The 18,693-nt window shown below is 45.6% G+C and overlaps 1 protein-coding gene across 1 annotated transcript in view; it reads left to right on the plus strand.

The window, feature by feature from the left end:
* Mcph1 (microcephalin 1) overlaps positions 1–18,693 on the plus strand; it is a 255,579-nt gene that overhangs the window by 236,087 nt on the left and 799 nt on the right. The window contains exons 15-16 of the mRNA XM_029480675.1: positions 3,686–3,923; positions 16,948–18,681. Of these exons, the coding sequence (XP_029336535.1) occupies positions 3,686–3,923; positions 16,948–17,003 (294 nt within the window). The 3' untranslated portion in view covers positions 17,004–18,681. The remainder of the gene's footprint in view (positions 1–3,685; positions 3,924–16,947; positions 18,682–18,693) is intronic.

The following is an 18,693-nucleotide window of genomic DNA, read 5'->3' on the forward strand; positions in this document are numbered from 1 at the left end:
AAAAAAAAAAAAGGAAAGAAAGAAAATGATCAACACAAGATCACTTGGGATGTGAGCTTCCTCTCCCTCTAAAGGGATGGGGAGGCTAGAGGAGCACAGCAAGGGAGCACTCCCTATCAGTGGCTTAGTTTCCCTTTTGTGCAGTGTGTGGCCTTAATGTTCTCACATAACTTGAAAAATGCACCAGTTGGGGCAATGGTGCTTTGCTAGAAAGGAAGATGAATGAGCCAAGGCCAGGGTCCCATGACTGTGCCGATGACCAGTAGTCACTGTGACCACATGCACTCAAAGACATGGGATGCATCTAAGGGTTGGGATGCACAGGTCCCTGTCCTGGCAGGCGATGTCGAAGTTTACTGGGGGAAAAAAAAAAAAGTCTCAGAGTCTGGGAAGAGTTATAAGGGCCCTGAGAAGCACCTGTTCCTAAGCCTTCCATACAGGAAGGATTTTACCAGAGCTTAGCAGTGAGCACAGTGCCAGCCATCAAGGTTTCTGTGGCAGTGAGCTCCTTGTACATGCACTCCCTAATTTTAGTTAGGTTTGGACAGAGGGGCTTAGTTACTCTCCTCATTACTTTGACCAAATACTTATGTTTGCTGGGACTCGCTGTTCAAGGGGATCACTCCATCATGTTGGGGAAGGCATGGTAGCAGGAGTAGGGAGGCCTGCTGGTCACATCGCACTGGCACAGGAGAAGCAGAGAGTGAACAGGAAATGATGTCCGGCTATAACCCCTCAGAGCCTACACCCAGTAACCTGCTTCTTCCAGGAAGGCTCCACCTCCTACAGGTTCCACAACCTTCTCAAGCAGTGTGGTCAATCTTGGACCATGAGTCTGTGGGGGACACGTCACATTCCAGCCACAGCAAAAAGGCAAAGCACATGCAGGCTCAATGGCTTTGAATTTGTAAAACAGGCTGAATAGAGTCCTAATCTGTTGACTTTAGTATAGGAACCCTATCTCCCATCATTCACCAGTACCCCAAGTGAGCAGCATGGCAAATGTACATGCTTGGTGAGGAAAGAATACCTAACCAAAGAAATTAGCAACTAACGCCACATTCTGAGACTGCAGGGGCTCAGGTCTCTAGGTAAAACCAGGCTGCCTACTGACTACAATGTTGCAAGACAGTGAACTTGACTGCTTGGGTTTTTTGTTTGTTTCTAGTTTGAAACAAGATTGCACATAACAAAGCAGGCTTGAACTCACTGTATAGCTGAGGCTGGCTTTGAATTCCTGGTCTTCTTCTCTCCACCTTCAAAGTGTCCAGATTACATATGTATGCCAGCAAACCCAGATCACTTGTTGTTGTTGCTTAAAAGTAATTGTATCCTAAGTGTGTATATGTTCATTGTATTGGCATTTTAGAATGGATTAATATAAACACAGCAAATCCTTAATAGCTGTTGAGTGAAATCATTCAGATGGTTTGGTATCTTATACACTCATAATTGGTTTTCTAGTATACGGTGAAGGATGTGTCTCTGTTTGGTTAGTCCAGAACTTAGGTTTGAGATCTAGACTTGCCATCTTCCCATTCAGCCATTTTACCATGTCCCAAGGGCTCAATGACTGCATGTGACCTACATAGACATGACCATCTGGCTCAAAGGTGATTTTAGCTATAAGGGAAACTCTCCCCAAATCTCACCTATTCTTATAGGCTAGGAGTATGTCATCTGCAGAGGAAATGAGGTCGCTTGGATTGTCTTGGTTCCATCCCATCTTCCACGGGGCTGTAAATGCTCTGCAGAACACATGAGTTAGCATGCCTCCATAGCGTCCATGTTTCCTACCTGCCATTTTGGAAGAAAAGACGCTACTGAATTAATACACAACATCATCTAATGTACAAAAGTCACTCTTTACTTGGTGTCTGTCAGCTGCAGTCAACAATCACAGTAATAATTATCTATTTCAATACAGCTTGGCCCAGCAGCAAAACACCTTGGTAGACAGTGGTGACCCTGGTTTCTTTGCATTTGACTCATGGTGTAGAGCACCTCTCTGGCCACTGCTTTCCTCACAGAAATATTGGTTTGCTCCTGACCATGGTAATGAAAGGATCATTGACATAGTAGGTGCCTGCTGCCAGTTGCCAGTCAGTGGCACACTGCTGATGCCCAGTGTTATAAAACTCAAAGGAAAAGAAAAGAAAAGAAAATTCATGGCCGAATTGAAGTATATTGAGTGGGCCCTACTGATAGTGAAGCTACATTTTCGGAGCCGGGCCCTCTTTTTACATTAGGGTTAGATGTGGTCATGCTTACATAATCCCAGCACTCAGGAGATAGACAGAGCAGACAGAGAGTTACAGGTCAGTGGGAATATGAAAAGAGTTCCAGGCCTCTCTAACTGACACAGCAAGCCCTGTCTCTGAAACAAAACACACCGCCACTGTGGTGTGCAAAGTGAGTGGGAAACCATCTAGAAGTGTAAACTAGGCAACTTAGTGTCCACGGCTTGCCAGGGTTTTCACCCACTGAGCAGAGCCCAAGCATGGACTCCCTCTTTTTAAAAGAGTTCCTTTCTCTTACACTTGACATCAAAACCCCTAATCTCCCTGAGCTACTGACCCCAGACACTGGAAAAACAGGCTAAAACATTCAAAATACATAACTCCCAGTAGCCCCTAGATTATTTCTACTTTAGAAAAAAATCTTTATCAATCTGTTATTAGTAAAATGCATTTTAAAATAATGCGCCTTCCCACTGTCACTTAGGTCAACCAGATGACACAACAACTGTTTCAGACAGTAAGGGGGCTCTGGTTCATGTGTCTATGTCTCAAATACTTCGCATTGTCTGTGACACTTGTTCTCAAATGCTGTCTCAAACACCCTTCAGGCCATGTTCAGAATGACTCCTTCAGACATTTTCTAGGAACCCCCCCCCCCCAATCAGGACATACACACCTGCTCTCTCTGAGGAACATCGTCCTTGGGAATTCTCCCTTTCCTTTTGCTGTCTTACCTGATATTTAATCTGAAGCAGTCCCGGAGTCTGCTAGTCACTTGCGAAAGAGGCCTGGAGCCCCCTAAGTTGAATGATGGGTGGCAAAGGAAACGCCAGCAGTAGATATTCCCCCTCACCGACACAGTCCTCCAAGTTACTTAAACAGTGTTCATTAGATGTACTTAGTCTGTTTATCGGTTGGCTAATCTTTAATACATTGTTTTTTAAATTGTGATTCAAAAGTATATTGTATTACTAGACTTTTATCCATCTCCACTTTGAAGAATATCTTTCACATCATTGTCTTCTTGAGTGTTGGGAACATAAAATTGGACAAAGAATGGATTGCCCATGCAGTTTGAGGAGTGGTTAGATCAGAAAGGTGTTAACTTCATCACAGAATTAATCTATGCATGAGTTCATGACTGAATAGACTGTTAGGAGTTAGAGACTAGCTGAAAATGGGTCACTGGAGTGCACCTTTCCCCCTAGCCCTTGTTCTGCAGTCTTGTTTCCCAGCAGCCATGGGCTGACCCCTATGAAACCATGAGCCAAGAGAAAGCTCTGGTGGTGTTTAGCTCACATACATTGTCATACTGACAGAAATTGACCAGTACAGCTACCTTACCTTGAGTCTATATTTTGAAAAGAGAAGCAAGCTTCACTATTGACCTGATCTCCACCCAGAGTGAGTTCTGCCCCCACTGACTTCCTTTCATCTGCCCACAGATCTGCCGACTTGAACGCCATTTATCTACCCAGCAATACCAAGGAACCCTCTTTGCTAATCAGCCGAAGATGTTCATCGCNCCAGCCAGCAGCCCTCCCAGAGCCAAACTCTGTGAACTGGTACTCCTGTGTGGTGGCCAAGTCAGCCCAGCCCCTCAGCTGGCCAGCCTCATCATTGGTCCCTACAAGGGCAAGAAGAAAGCAAGGATCCAGTACCTATCAGAGAAATGGGTCTTAGGTAGGAACCCAGATGGTGGAATATAAGCAGGAGGGATAGGGGAGGGTCCTGCTGATCACATGGCTATCAGGAGCTCAAAGAGAATACTGCCTTGAGGTCCTGGGAGTAAGGACAGGACTTGGGAAAAGACAGGTGGTGCCCATGTGGCCTGGACCTGAGATTAATAGCTGAGCCTCCGGGCATCTTCTTTAACAGTCATAGACACACTTGCCCTTACTGCCAGCTGAAGAACCATTTACAAGGCAAGGCAATCAGAGCGGGCCTTATCTCACTCTTAGCGTGTTAAGGTTACCTCAGCCTCAAGTCACAAGCACAGGATGACCAGGGTACACTAGCTGGCTTGGGTTCTGCAGGCACCTGTACCATGTGCTACCCAAGATTCCCCGGGAAGAAGAGATACTAAACTAGACACCCAGGCATAGGAAGCTATTCATATGCATGATGGTGCTAGGTGGCCTTCACCAGTTATTCCACTTGGAGGACTACAGGACTCTCGAGAAGGGCCATGTAGCCAGGGGTTGGCATTCTCCTGCCAACTCCTCCTCCTCTTCCTCTTCTTCTTCTTCCTCCTCCTCTGCCTCCCCTCCTTCCACCCTTCTTCTCCTCTCTGTTCCTTCCCTCCTTTAATGCTGGGCTCAACGCCCCACAATAGACTCATCCCAGACAGGATGAACTCTGGGCTTATCTCTGAGGATAAAGTTAAATCTTCATCCCTGAGATTTTGACAATTGTATTGGTGTGGTAGGATTAAGTCCTGCCGACCATTTTCTCACCATTATGGAAGGCCAAGGGCATGGATCAGGCAGCTCTCCTGTGGCTTCCCCCGGACCTGCAGGGGACATCCCTTCCCTGTGTGGCTTCCTTTTTTGAGTCCACACTTCCTCCTTAAGTGAGGACTGGTTCAACCCCACCTGGGTCCCATCTCCAAATACATCCACATTCTCAGGTGCTGGAGATTGGGATGAGATGTCAGAATTCTGGGCGGACTCGGCTCCAGCCTAACAGCAGATTACCCTATTTGCACATCCTGACCTGGTCCTTCAGTGCCATCTCCCCCGTGTGTGCTTCTCCTTTCTGCCTTTCCTCTCTATTCTCCCATCCTCCTCCCTCCCCTCCCTGTGTGCTCCCCTCCTCCATCCCTCCTTAGACTTCTCTGCCTGTCCCAGTTTTCCAGTTCTTCTCTATCCTGTTTTCCCCTGAGGCTGAGGTCCCTGCTGGGCCCTTTAGAACTGCCCCCCCCCATATGTATCCATCTCTCTTCCTCTTTCTCTCCCTCTCTCCCTTCTAGCTTCCCCTTCCTACTAGGTTTCTTATTCAGCCCCCCTTCCCCACCTCCCCCTCATCTCTCGACCTGAGTCCTGGCTTCTCTCACTCTCCTTTCTCCTTGAATAGATAAATAAATAACCTTGTTCTCCAAAGTTATATTCACACAAAAACTCATGTGTTTTTTGAGTAGCTTTTAGATGATTGATGATTGTCCCTGTACATTTTCGAATAAGGCAATCAAAAGTACGTTTTACTCTCTGCTACAGAGCAGTTTATCTTTGCTTAGAAAGTATTTTAAAAAAGAAAAAACATCTACCCTTTAGTTCCCGTCCCAAAGCCAAGCTGCTGTTTATTCTCCTGAATGCCAAGAATAGAACCTTCGGACATCCCATGTTCTAAAGCCGGGTTCTTGTTTGGCTTCTTGGAAAAGTGAATCAAATTGACCGCCACTGCAGACCAGAACTAAGCTTTGAAAACACGTTTGTGTATGACTGGTATCAGCAGTCCAAAACAACACCTAATAGTTCCCAAGTTCGGGAATTGTGGCTGTTGAGGGTGGGGGTTGTGGGGGCAGCCTGAGCCTGAGGTCCTGCTATTTCCAGGCTGGGTGGCTGACAGCCTTCCTGTTGCCCCAGCGTCCTGTGCAGTCCCTGTCTCAGCCAGGCTGAGTTCTTCCGGTTGTTTTGTTGGTTGGCTCCGGCTGGGATTTTAGGGGATGACTGCCTACCTGCTGTGTCTACCCCAAGGCCCCCTGCAACATTCTCTGCATGCCAGGGCTGGCTCAGAGACCCCAGTTTGTGCTTCTTTCCTCCCCCTAATTGACGTCCGGTTGCTGACCTGTCATTGATTACACCAGCTGCTATGCCCTTGGCAGTATCCGGGCATTGTGTGCACTCGAGGCCTGCCTGTGTAAGATGAGTCCCCATGGCTTCTGGGTACCCCCAGAACACACCAATTCTTCCAGCCTGAGCCATGCATCTATCTTTCAAACACCAGTTAACTCAGTTAATGCTCTCTCTGAACTGAATTCTAGCCCTGGTATTGCCTCCACATCTGTCCATGGAGCACAGATCAACACGCACAGCATAGTCCTATGTTTGGTGTTCCCTTCAGACTCTGCACTGGCTTGATCTGTTCCTATTCCTCTTGTACATTGGCCAAAGGAGACCCAAGAACATGTGACATGGTATATGCTGTGCTTGGCCTTCCCAGGATTTCTGCATTTATGCATTCCTTCATGCATAAAACTGTCACCCCAGTGCCATGACAAAGTGACTGTGTCTCCTTTGAACATTCTTATTCCCCAAGCTTCTATTATTATAAACATTTCTCTATAAACATGTTATTTTCAGGCTGGTGAATGAGGCTAAGTTATGGAATGTTTGCCTACCTATGCAGGATCCTAGATCATTCTACAGAGGAAAAGGAGGAGGGAAAAGAAAGAAAGGAGATGCCGCATACTCAGAACATACTAAGAGAAGCTGAAAATATAGCTTCATGGTAGTGCACTTGCCTAAGCTTGTATGAAGAAGCCTCAAACCCGTTCTAAAAAAAAAAAATGAATGAATTTTTTTTAAAAATAGGAAAAAAATACTAAGATTAACAGAAACTTTTAAGGCATGGATTTGTGAGGGGAATTATTTTGTGATAAGCTATGAAAGGCAATATTCAGTATTTATCACTTAAATTTACTCCAATTGGAATAGGCAGTGTGACTTTGGGCCAGGGAGAGTCTTAAGAGCAATTTGGATTAAATATTTAAAAATGTTAATAAGCATCTTTTTAAATCCACTTTCAAATTTGCAAGTTGACATCCAAACCAAGGCTGAGTGGTGCATTTGGTTGGTCCATAGCTTAATGTCTAGTCTTACAGCCAATGAGTTTCCTGAAAGGCTGCTGGAAAGCACCTCAGAGAAACTGAACAATCCTTAGGAGGATTTCTCAGTGCCTCCAGTCTGAGTTAGCACCGTGCATCCTGCCTTCCTGGCCATTGTGTGCTGCTGACATAGGACATGAGTGGGTACAGAATGTCACCCTGTGGAATTCAACAGAAGGCATTTAGTCCTTGTCTTACTCATGTGCCCCACATGGTGCAAGCCGCCACACTGCCTTCCTTACAAGGAATCCCTGTTCCCCATTCACTCCCTAGAGCCCATTTTCCCTGAAACTGCCCTGTACTCAGGCCAGCACTGTCCATGAATCATTCAAGCAGAAGGAGAAATGGGGGTTTTTGAGCAAGAACACCCTTGTGGGCACTTGAATATACACAAAAATCAACAAGAAAACAAGCATCCAATTCCCAGTAGCAAGGATCAGGTACTGCCTGTCCTAATGTCAGTAATGTGGATGTTACTTAAGACTGTTTTCCAATCATCAGATTCTCCTGGTCACTCCCCAAAAAAGGGTAGTTCCCATGTCACATCTCAAAGGTCACAGGTTCTGAGAACCTTGCCTGGTCGGAATTGATAGGCAGAGCTGTCAAGCCGTGTGGCTGGGTGCTGTGCTCATTCTTGGTCACGCCGGTCCCTCCCCTTGATGTTATCAAATAATATGGGTTTGGCCCTTCTCGTGAGACTAGTCCAGTCTCAGCCTCCCCTTAATTGTCTGGGATACATTCAAGAGATAAGACCTACATTTATACTATTGTGGGGAGATAGTGTAATATTCTACACAGAGCTGCCAGAAAAAGTTTAGCCTTGACATGACTTCCGCATACCTTACAAAAAGCATTTTACTTGACTATTTCCCCATGTCAGAACTTTCAGGACAAAGGGTCCCTGATAGCTTGTGGGCCTTCCCATGCTGGCCTGAGCTATTCATTTTGTCCCCCACTGACTGACCAGCTATGTTCATTAACTGGCTTTCCACGGAACAAAGGCTACTCTGGAGACCGTGGACCTTGGGGCTTCATAATTATATGGACACATGAGGCTTAGTCAAGCTCACCTTGTTCCCTATTTCCATTGCTTAGATAAGAACTAGTCAATTGGCTGCTGAAGTTGTAGTTTAGCTTCGGTTAGGGAAATAGATGGGAAGAATGAACTTGAGAAATATCCCTAAGCTCTCCCAACAGTCCAGGTAATTGTTCTTGAATTTTCCTGGCCGGGCAGTGGTGGCGCACGCCTTTAATCCCAGCACTTGGGAGGCAAAGGCAGGCGGATTTCTGGGTTCGAGGCCAGCCTGGTCTACAAAGTGAGTTCCAGGACAGCCAGGGCTACACAGAGAAACCCTGTCTCAAAAAAACCAGGCTACCCTTGTTCAACTCAAGTCAGTTCCTTCAGACTCCCTCAGCACAAAATGCCACCTCAAGACAACCAAAAAAAAAAAAAGTCATCTGTGACTCTAGCTCAGGGCAGAAATGAGGAGAGCTCAACAATGGTTTGTATCCATAAGAAGAAATGTGTGTGCTGGTTTGGGAAGTCTCAGCATTTTTGTGCCTGGTACGTGTGATGTGACGACACTCTATAAAACTTGCTGGTAAGATTGATTAGAGGTTCACCAAGCCCTGCAGCAGCCCCACTCCTAAGCAAGGCCCCCAGCCTGTAACAGCTGCCCCATGGCACCCAAAAGGAAGTTAACATAAAAGGAACTTCAAAGTGCGACCTCCTAATGGTACGGTACTGATCACTTAGCCTGTCTGTGCTCACTGGCTTGGTTAACTGATGCTCTTGCTTATGCCTGGAATGTAGTTCTTATGTGACTTCCAAGTACCTGAGGCTCTGGCTCCTTTTCTGTTGCTGTTGCCTGCTAGACGTTAAGGTTAAACACCCTAGACCCTCAAGTGATGAAGGTTCAAGTGTTTATGGTAAAGCCTGCAGGGAACTTGGAATGTGACTGTATTTGGAGATAAGACCTTGAAAGAGGGCAAAAGGTTAAGCACTCATAAAAGTAGGATGTTAATCCAACTGGATGGTTTCTCTTCTCAGAAAAGGAAGTGGGATGTCAGACTGTTAGTGAAATTTTCTTTCAATTGAAAGATTGCAAACTGGTAGATTTCAAATTGCTTAGTGCAGAGTCCAGTGTTCTGCACACAGGGCTGAGACTGAGGTGCCCCACCCGGAGCAAAAGGCAGTAAGCCTCCCCTAGCTTCCAAGCAGTACAACAGTAGTTGGATGGAATTATGCTATTTTAATTTTCAGTCAGTTTTTCTTGAACAACGGTGCTTGAAGATTAGTGACAGCAAGATAATCCTGCAGCACAAAAAGGGGTAGAAAACGGTAGTGACGTCATCAGTGTTCACGGTCCAAAGCCGAGAAGAACACAAGGCTGTCTAAATAGTGAAAAATGCAGGCAGGACTGAGAAAGGGAGGCAAAGCAACAACTGAACACAGTAGGAATGCACAATAGGGATGTCTGAGAGACAACTGCACACAGGGATGCACAGTAGAGATGTCTGAAAATCAAGGCAGTAGGATGAACAGCTTTGTGTTGGTAAATCTGTAGATGAGAAGCCAAAACTGAATGAGGTTACAGAAAACATGAACAAGGGCATCATGAAAAGTGAAAAGGAGCCAGGAAAGCATCTCTCACCGCAGGAGTGTGGGGCCACGCCCACCATCAGAGCCCTGGGCCTGGACCTGGACCCAAGGGTCCCATCCGTCACAGAAGTGAAAGAAACTAAGAAAGACCAATCTGACCCTTGTGGGATATCCACACAGCCTTTAAGGGTTTACAATCTGACCCTTGTGGGATATCCACACAGCCTTTAAAGGTTTACAGCAACCAGAATTCTCCCCATCAAGGAAACTTGGCTTCAGATCGGCAGGAAGCCTTGTGCATAGGGCAGAAGACCAGAGCCCTTCNANCATGCAGGAAGAGGATTCTGCAAGCGGGATCCTTACCACCATCTCACAGACCATGGAGATTGGACAGGAAAAGGAGTGGGCACACCATCAACCCTGAAGGGAGGCAGCGGAAGTAAAAGCAGGCGGATGAGCGCCTGTCACAGCAGACTTATGTGAAGAATGCAGAAAACTCCATGACTCAAAAGCTAATAGTAAGAAATGGAACAAAGAATATAAAAAGAAATTCCAGAAAACATACAAATGTACAATCAGCCCATGAAAAAGCACTCAATAACACTAACCACTGGAGAAATGTGAATCAGAACCCTACCCCCATTATGATGGCAAGATCCCCAAAAAAGTGTTGAAGAAAATGTGGGCAATTTGAGCCCTTGTCTGCTGCNAAGGGAAATATAAGCATTGTAGCCACTAAGGAAAACATTGTTGAGATACCAGTGAGACCCAGCAGCTCCACTACTGGGCATATTTACCCTGCCCCAAATATGAAAGACAAGTGTGAGTGAGGGTGTGTGTGTGTGTCTGTAATTACAGCAGCATCATTCACAGCGGTGAAAGGTGGAAGCAACCTGAGTATCAGTCAACAGATGACAGCAAAGCAAATACTGCGTGCCCACACGGTGTGCTATCTCCCTGACAGCAAAGGGGGATCTTGGTACCTGCTCCACATGATGGAGACATCGTGCCCAGTGCAATAAGCCAGGCATGCGATATCCCCAGGACAGACAAAGTCACAGGGATGGAACATGTGCCCGGGGTTTCCTGAAGCAACTGTGAGGAGCACAAGAGTGGGAAGTCACTGTTCAGGGATGGATACGGAGATTTGGTTGGGGTCCTGAGAAAGTGCTTGACATTCATAGGTGCTGGTAGTTTCACAGCCCTGTGAACATACTTTTATTGAAACATGCAGTTGAAATCGCTAAAATGGCAAAGTTTATATATCTTGTATATCTTGTAAAAATGGCATCTCCTCTATATAATTTTAGTACTAGGATTTACCAAAAATAGCATATTATTGCAGGACTATACAAAGAGGGGAGTTGTACACCCCATTTTTCAAGGCTTCTGATCTTAATCTAATCACTCACTTTGTCAACATGGATATTGAAAGTCTAAAGTGAAGCATTAGTGAATCAAATTTAGTAGTTCGCTAAAAGTAAAGTGTGCATAACCATGTATCAGGCTACGAATCTGAGAATAGTGAGTGACAGGATTGGTGTCTGTCTGTTACTTTTTCCAGTGGTGTTAAAAGACCTTGAAAGATGCTTCCACCCATGGCAAACTCGAGAACCAGAAAGACCTTCGTTTTGTTTTTTTAAAGATTTATTTTTTTATTTTATGTATATTAGTACACTGTAGCTGTACAGATGGTTGTGAACCTTCATGTGGTTGTTAGGAATTGAATTTTTAGGACCTATGCTCACTCCAGTTGGCCCCACTCGTTCCAGTCAACCCCACTCACTCAGTCCCTGCTCGATCCAGCCCAAAGATTTATTTATTATTAAATATAAGTACAATGTAGCTGTCTTCAGATGCACCAGGAGTGGGTGTCAGAACTCATTACAGTGGTTGTGAGCCACCATGTGGTTGCTGGGATTTGAACTCAGGACCTTCAGAAGAGCAGTCAGTGCTCTTACCCACTGAGCCATCTCTCCAGCCCACAGGAATGCCTTCTTAACCTGTCTGTGTTATGTGCTAAGAAGTAGCTATGGTAAATTACTTAATAGTGAAAAATCTCAGTGTAAGCTTCAAGTCAAGTACAAGAAGCACAACGCTGCTCCCCTTTCCAACAGTATTCCAGAGCAGCCAGTCAGGGGACAGAATGGGGAGCAGGGGAAGCCTTAAAGGCTGAGAGAAACCATCCTTCCCTGGTGTAATTGTCTATACAGACACATCCAGTAGGAACAAAAAGAATGCCACAACTAAGTCCGCTGAGTTGAATGTCCCAGAATCCACCACAGAGATGGATATCAGACCCTGTGATTTTATAATAGAGAAAATAGTAGGTGGTGCTGGAATGGCCTTGTGCTAAGTCACTTTATTTCCATGTCCGAGTCAGCAAAGAGTTCCATGAGTGACAGTCCAGGGCAGACTGTCGTGCCCATGGCTAACTCCTCAGTGCACCCTCAGAGAGGTGCCATGCTAAGGGTGACCCTGGGCAGTACCAGAGCTGAAAGGAATGTTAGAAGCTGCCTTAGACCGAGCTTTTTCCACAAGAATACTAGATTAGTTACCTGTCTCTTTGCTGAGACAAAATATACAGTGGTGGCTTAAGGGAGGGAGGGAGGGAGGGAGGGAGGGAGGAAGGAAGGAAGGAAGGGTGAGTTATTCTGGCTCACAGATTAGAATGCAGTCTGTCATGGTGGGAAGTCACAGAGGCAGGAGCATGAGGCGACTGCTCACATTTCATCCCTTCAGGAGCAGAGGGGTGAGGTCTGGTCCTCAGCTCCCTTGCTCCTTTCTGTTCAGTCTAGGCCTTGAGCCCAAGGAATGGTGCCTTTCACACTCAGAGTGGCTCTTCCTACTTCAGTTAACCCACACTACAAACTTCCTCACAGATACATCAAGAATTTGTCAAGAGGTTGTCTCCTAGATGGTTATCAACCTGTCAAGTTGTCAGTCAGTGTTAGCTAACGGACGTGCACATGCATGCACAAGACATTGAGCCTAATTTATCGTACAGTAAAGCTTATTTTGTACTGCTCATGTGCTAAGCATCTTGCATGATGGGATGAGGGAGGTCCTTGCTGAGAGTGGCTTTGGAACCACAGACTGAGTAAGAAAGAGGAGCTGGACAGACCTGTGCCCTGGCCTGATAGAGCAAGGCTTCAGTCAGGAGAAGCAGTCAGCCCAGGATGGCCTAAAGGAAGAATAGAGGATTAAGGGAGGGGAGTGAGGCCAAGGAAAGCTGCTGCCTAGAAGTATGGGTGTTAAAAAGTGCAAGTAGGAAAGAGCTCTGTAGGGGAGAGAGGCTGCAATCCACATGTTAAGTGATGCTGGCCCCTAGGTACTTGGCTGACCACCAAGGGAGTTGAGGGATGCTAGGAGTTTATGGTGGAATCATGTGGTGTCTGATTTTAATTGACATTTCAGTAGCTCATGCTGCTGGATACAGGAGAAATGAAGAATGGTGGTTACCCCTGGACTTGGTTTCTGAGCATCTAAGACAACCATGAGTAGAGTCTTACAAAGTAAGACTAGGGGAGAGGTACTGAAAGAGCAAAGTTCAGCTCAGCCTGTGGAAGGAAGCCTGTGGGATGACCAGAGACAGCGGGAGAGACCAAGCTCCATCAGCTGCAGAGAGAACTAAGGTCACCCTGTGAAAGTTATCCAGGGGCAGTGCTGGGTTCATCCCTGGAGACTGTGCTGGGATTGTGCTGGCTAGCTTTTATGTCAACCTGACACAAGCTAGAGTCATCTAAGTTGAGGAATCCCCAATTCACAAAATGCCTTCATAAGATGGGGCTGTAGCCAAGTCCATTGGGCATTTTCTTAATTAGTGATTGACAGAGAAAGCACAGGCCATTGTGAGCAGTGCCGGCCTGGGCTGGTGGTGCTGGGCACTAGAAGAAAGCAGCTGAGAAAGCTAGGAAAAGCAAGCCAAGAAAAGCAAGCCAATAAGTACCATCTTTCCATGGCTGCGTCATCTGCTCCTGCTTCTAGGTTCCGGTCATATTTGAGTTCCTATCCTAACTTCATTTATTAATGGACAGTGATGTGGAAATGTAAGCCACATAAATCCTTTCCTTCTCATGGTGCTTTAGTCGTGGTATTTCATCACCCAAGATAGAGACATCCATAACCTGAGCCTCTGTTGCTGAGGGCTGAAGCTCTTGCCTTCAATATCCCCCAGAGGCCAGGCATGGTGCCACACACCTTTAATCCCAGCACTCAGGAGGCAGAGACAGGCGGATTTCTGAGTTCAAGGCCAGCCTAGTCTACAAAGTGAGTTCCAGGACAGCCAGGGCTATATAGAAAAACCCTGTCTCAAACCGCCCCCCCTCAAAAAAAAAAACAATATCCCCCAGAGGCTGGGTGATACACATCCCACAGTGAAGTATTGGAGATGCCTGAGTGAGTCGGTGAATGTGGTCACTGAACTTTCTTCTGACCTTTTGACGAGCAAAGAGAAGGCCTAGTCCGCAGTCTGCAGTCCGCAGTGCTCTTGATTTGGCACAGTGTCATCCGCTACTAGCTACCAAGTTTTAGTTAAACCTAGTGATTTGTCCTCCACACCATAAAACATTAATGTTAGCAGCATGTTGGTCCCCCGTACACCAACCATAAGACCACACAGAAGTGAGGTTAGAAAACTGTGGCTCGCCCTAGATTCATGCCAAGTCCTATTAAAGAGCATGGCGGGGCAGGGGTTAGAGTTTTTGTTTTTGTTCTAAGAAAGAAAGAACTAAGGAGGGCAGGAAAGAGACAGTGGGAGGAGAAAGGCTTTGGCCTCAATTTCAAGGGCATCTCCAGCATCTTTCCTGCTTGAAATTCTTAGCAGTGTAGTTGGAATCCTAGCGGTCAAGAAGAGGAGCCAGGGGGATCAGTAGTGTATGTGCACCCTGGGCTACGTGAAAGCCTATCTCAAAAAGGTGAATAATAATAGCGTTCATAATGGTAGCTACTTATTCTTATTGTCTGGGGCAGTACTCTGTCTGCAGTTTAATCTCTGTGTGACAAAACTGGGGAAAGAGATGGTGTCATTTGTCTGCCGTGTGGGTTCTGCTGATGCGCAGTGCCTCCTTTCACTCACTTCTTGCATACGGGCTCATTTCCCATTTCCCTGCAGCGTTGTATTTGTTCTGGGCAAACCTCATCAGACCTCAGTGCTGTAATTCCAACAATTCAGTCATTTTTATCACCTGCTTCCTGTGATAGAGTCACTATGCTAATGTTCTTTTTTGGTAAAACTTGGAATTTGGGGATTATATTGAATTATCAGATTAAGTAGAAAGAGGCTTTCTTTCAGTGGGTTGTTTGCTTTGCTTTGTTTTCTGACTCTATAAAATGAGCCGGTCAGAAATCCCTGTGCAAAACTGCGGTCCAAAGAGCTCTTACAACCTGGGTGGAAATGCGGCTGGATGGCTTTATAGACCAGGTACAGAGAGCAGCAGATTGTCATCTGTGCATCAAAACCCAGGTACAGTGAAACAAAACGTCAACACGGTGTGAACACATAAAGAAGACAATAGCTTTTACATGGCAAAAGCTCATACAAGACAAAGGGCAAAAGACACAGCATCCTGCAGCGTGCATTGCAGGGAAGGTATGAAGCATGGGGCCTACTACAACATTGTAGACAGCCCATCCTGACAAGAGTTGTCTTGATATACAATGCTGTGGGTGTAGTTAGCGTGCTCCCCTCTTCTGACGTCCCTCAGGGAATCCCTCTCCGGCTCACACTCTTATATGGAAGCATCTCTACACAGGAAGGCAACAGTTACATTCTGCAACAGTTCCGTAAGCCAAAACGAAGATGAGCTTTTCTATTTCTTCTACTGCCCATTTAGTTTTTATTTTTTTATTTCTAGAATGAACCCGTCTTTCTCCTCCCTTGTTCCACTCAACCACCATAGAGGTCCATCTTCCAATAGGCTTCCCTCTTCAAGGCCCTTCAGATATTATTGTCTAACTGATTATATAGCTGTCTCATGGGAGATGGCCTGTAATCATTGTAATTAAGCTTGTCACCACGAGGCAGCCGTGTTCCTTTTCTGTTTTTGTAGTAAGACAGTCATGTGTAGTAAGCATCCTAGTATTGACAAATGATAGTGTATTAGTCACAATTTTTGTTCTTGTGACAAAATTCCTGAGAAAAATGACACAAGAGGAAGGATATATTGTGGCCCAATGCATGGTTGGCTGGTTCTACTGTCTTGGGGTCATGGGCAGACAGAACCTCAAGATTGGGGGAGGGGGGGGTGAGTGTACACAGCAGAGCTTATACAGCTTATAGCAGCTGGGAAGCTTAGGGAAAGAGAAGAAAGAGCCAGGGCAGGACCCTGGCTCAAAACCCAGGTACAGTGAAACAAAATGCCACACAGCAAAGGACTCAGCCACCCACTTCTGCTTGGCTTTACCCCTAAAGTTTCCAGCACTTCCCAAAGTAGCCACGCCAGCTGGGGACTGAGCTCTCAACACAAGTCTGTGGAACATTACATACCCCAGCCATGGCGGAGGGATTGTGGCCGACTGTAGCACACTACTCTGACCAGCTGACTAGCTGACCAGCTTTCCCTGGGACCAGATAGTTTCATAAAGCAATGACGCTCCAAACTGCAAGACTCTAGCGTTCCCCCATTTCAACCTCATCCATTGAGCCATCAACTGGGTTTTAGGAACTGTGCCTACCTTTGTACTCATCATGGAATCCCTAGTGGGTAGACAGCCTGGCACAGTCTAGATATCATAATTAATATAATTAAAATTAAATATTTATAATCTGTCTTCTAACAGTGGGTATTGAAGTAGCTCACTGAGATTAGAGCTCAGGTATCTTTAAAGATAGCTGTCCCAGCTCTGTTCAACAGAATATCTGCCCTGGTAGGAATGTCCTCACTGTGATACAACCTAATAGGACATGGGACTGTCAACTGGATTAATCAGGGGCCGATGTGACTGGTATTACTTTGTTTTACTTTATTTCATTTTATTTTTAAAATCGAGAGTACTATAAGAACAACTGAGACTATGAAGAGCTCTGAAACATTTAAGATGTTTAAACTATCATCTTGGGAAGCATACAAAAAAGGATCATATCTGAGCAGTGGTGGCGCACACCTTTGATCCCAGCACTTGGGAGGCAGAGGCAGGTGGATATCTGAGTTTGAAGTCAGCCTGGTCTACAAAGTGATTTCCAGGACTATACTGACAAGGGAGGGTGGGGGGTGGGGGGAGTGGATTTCCTGTGTTGCAACTAGCTATCTTAACTGTCAAGCTGATTTTTCTTTCTCTAGACTCCATCACCCAACACAAGGTCTGTGACTTTAACAACTACCAACTGCTACAGTGAGACATCTACAATGAGGCTGCTTTCCTCAACACTCAAGAAGAACAACTCTGGAGAAAAGGAACCAGCATACACCTTAGGGCTTGAAGTCACATGTCATTTTGTGTGCTATGGTTTTTATCTTCAGAGGGTATGTGTTTTGTGTGTGTGTGTGTGTGTGTGTGTGTGTGTGTGTGTGTGTCTAGAGATTAAATCCAAGGCTTGCTAAGTAAGCACTGTACTGTTGAACTACATCCCCAGCTTTTATCCTTAAAACTCTTTATGCAACTTATTTCAGAGAAGTCTTGACCAGCACCAGTTGGGTACTTTATACAATACTAATAATGATCATGATGAAAAGGTCACAGAACCTTTGTCCTTGAGATAGTTTGTTCCCAACTATAGAATGGAAGTTGATTTAAATTGCTGTAGTCCTAAACAATCAAACAGCTCCCTAATGCTTCTGACTTAGACACTGAGATCTTTATTAGCGTGTTGTGTCTAGATAGGAAGGACAATCATGCATTAAGATTGCAATTATGTCCTTTGAGATGCCCCTCAGAACATCTAAGGAAGACAGGTATGAATGTTTTATTCACCGACCTTGCGAATGTCTACCACTCTGCCTCTACTGACTCCCCTGAGGTTCCCTAAGGAAAGTCAGCTACTGGGGTAGAGTTCTGTCAAAGGTGTCCAACCCATGGCCCGTGTATCAGACTTGTTTAAGGGTACCTAGAATGTAGCTCATATAAAATTATAAACATATTTAAAAGTATTAAGAGATTTGTGTGTGCATATATCTCCCCCGAACCCTAGCGGGGTTGTAACTCAATTGCACAGTTCTTCCGGGTGAACTCTCTAGAAGACCACGTTGTATTGCACTGTGAAAAGGCTGGATGTGCCATCTTCAGGTCAGTCACTCTTCAGTGTGTCGACACGGGAGACTGGCCTGGGGCTTGCAGACCTCCTCCTGTTGGTGTCCCCAGTGTTGGGCTGTAGTCTAGTGCCACCACATGTCATGCTGCTCCGTCACCTAACAGACACTGAGTCCCAGTGAGCTTAAAAGCAGTGCTCAGCTCACTGTACTTTTCTGTATTACGACTGGTTGCTCATGTCAGCTGTTGTTTCCATCTCAGTAAGCCTTAACGCCACTTCCAAAACCTTGTCATTTCCGAGATAAACAATTAAAGCATATAGTTTGTGACTCTGGCATTGGCCTTGTTCCCTGTACAATTAATGCTCTGATGATTCATTCATGTCATGTGTGTCAGTACATAATTTCTTTTTGTTGCCAAACACTATCCTATGGCATGGATGTTCTACAGACTTGTTCCTTGCCCCATGAGCAGAGTGCAGGTGTAAAGCCCAGTAGGAAAACAGTTGATGATGTCACATTGTGTTGGGTGATAGTTGATGATGTCATGTTGTGCTGGGTGATAGTTGATGATGTCATGTTGTGCTGGGTGATGGTTGATGATGTCATGTTGTGCTGGGTGATAGTTGATGATGTCATGTTGTGCTGGGTGATGGTTGATGATGTCATGTGCTGGGTGATGGTTGATGATGTCATGTTATGCTGGGTGATGATAGTTGATGATGTCATGTTATGCTGGGTGATGATAGTTGATGATGTCATGTTGTGCTGGGTGATGATAGTTGATGATGTCAGGTTGTGCTGGGTGATGATAGTTGATGATGTCAGGTTGTGCTGGGT

The sequence above is a fragment of the Mus caroli genome, chromosome 8 (assembly GCF_900094665.2).
Source record: "Mus caroli chromosome 8, CAROLI_EIJ_v1.1, whole genome shotgun sequence".
In the NCBI taxonomy this organism is placed as follows: Eukaryota; Metazoa; Chordata; class Mammalia; order Rodentia; family Muridae; genus Mus; species Mus caroli.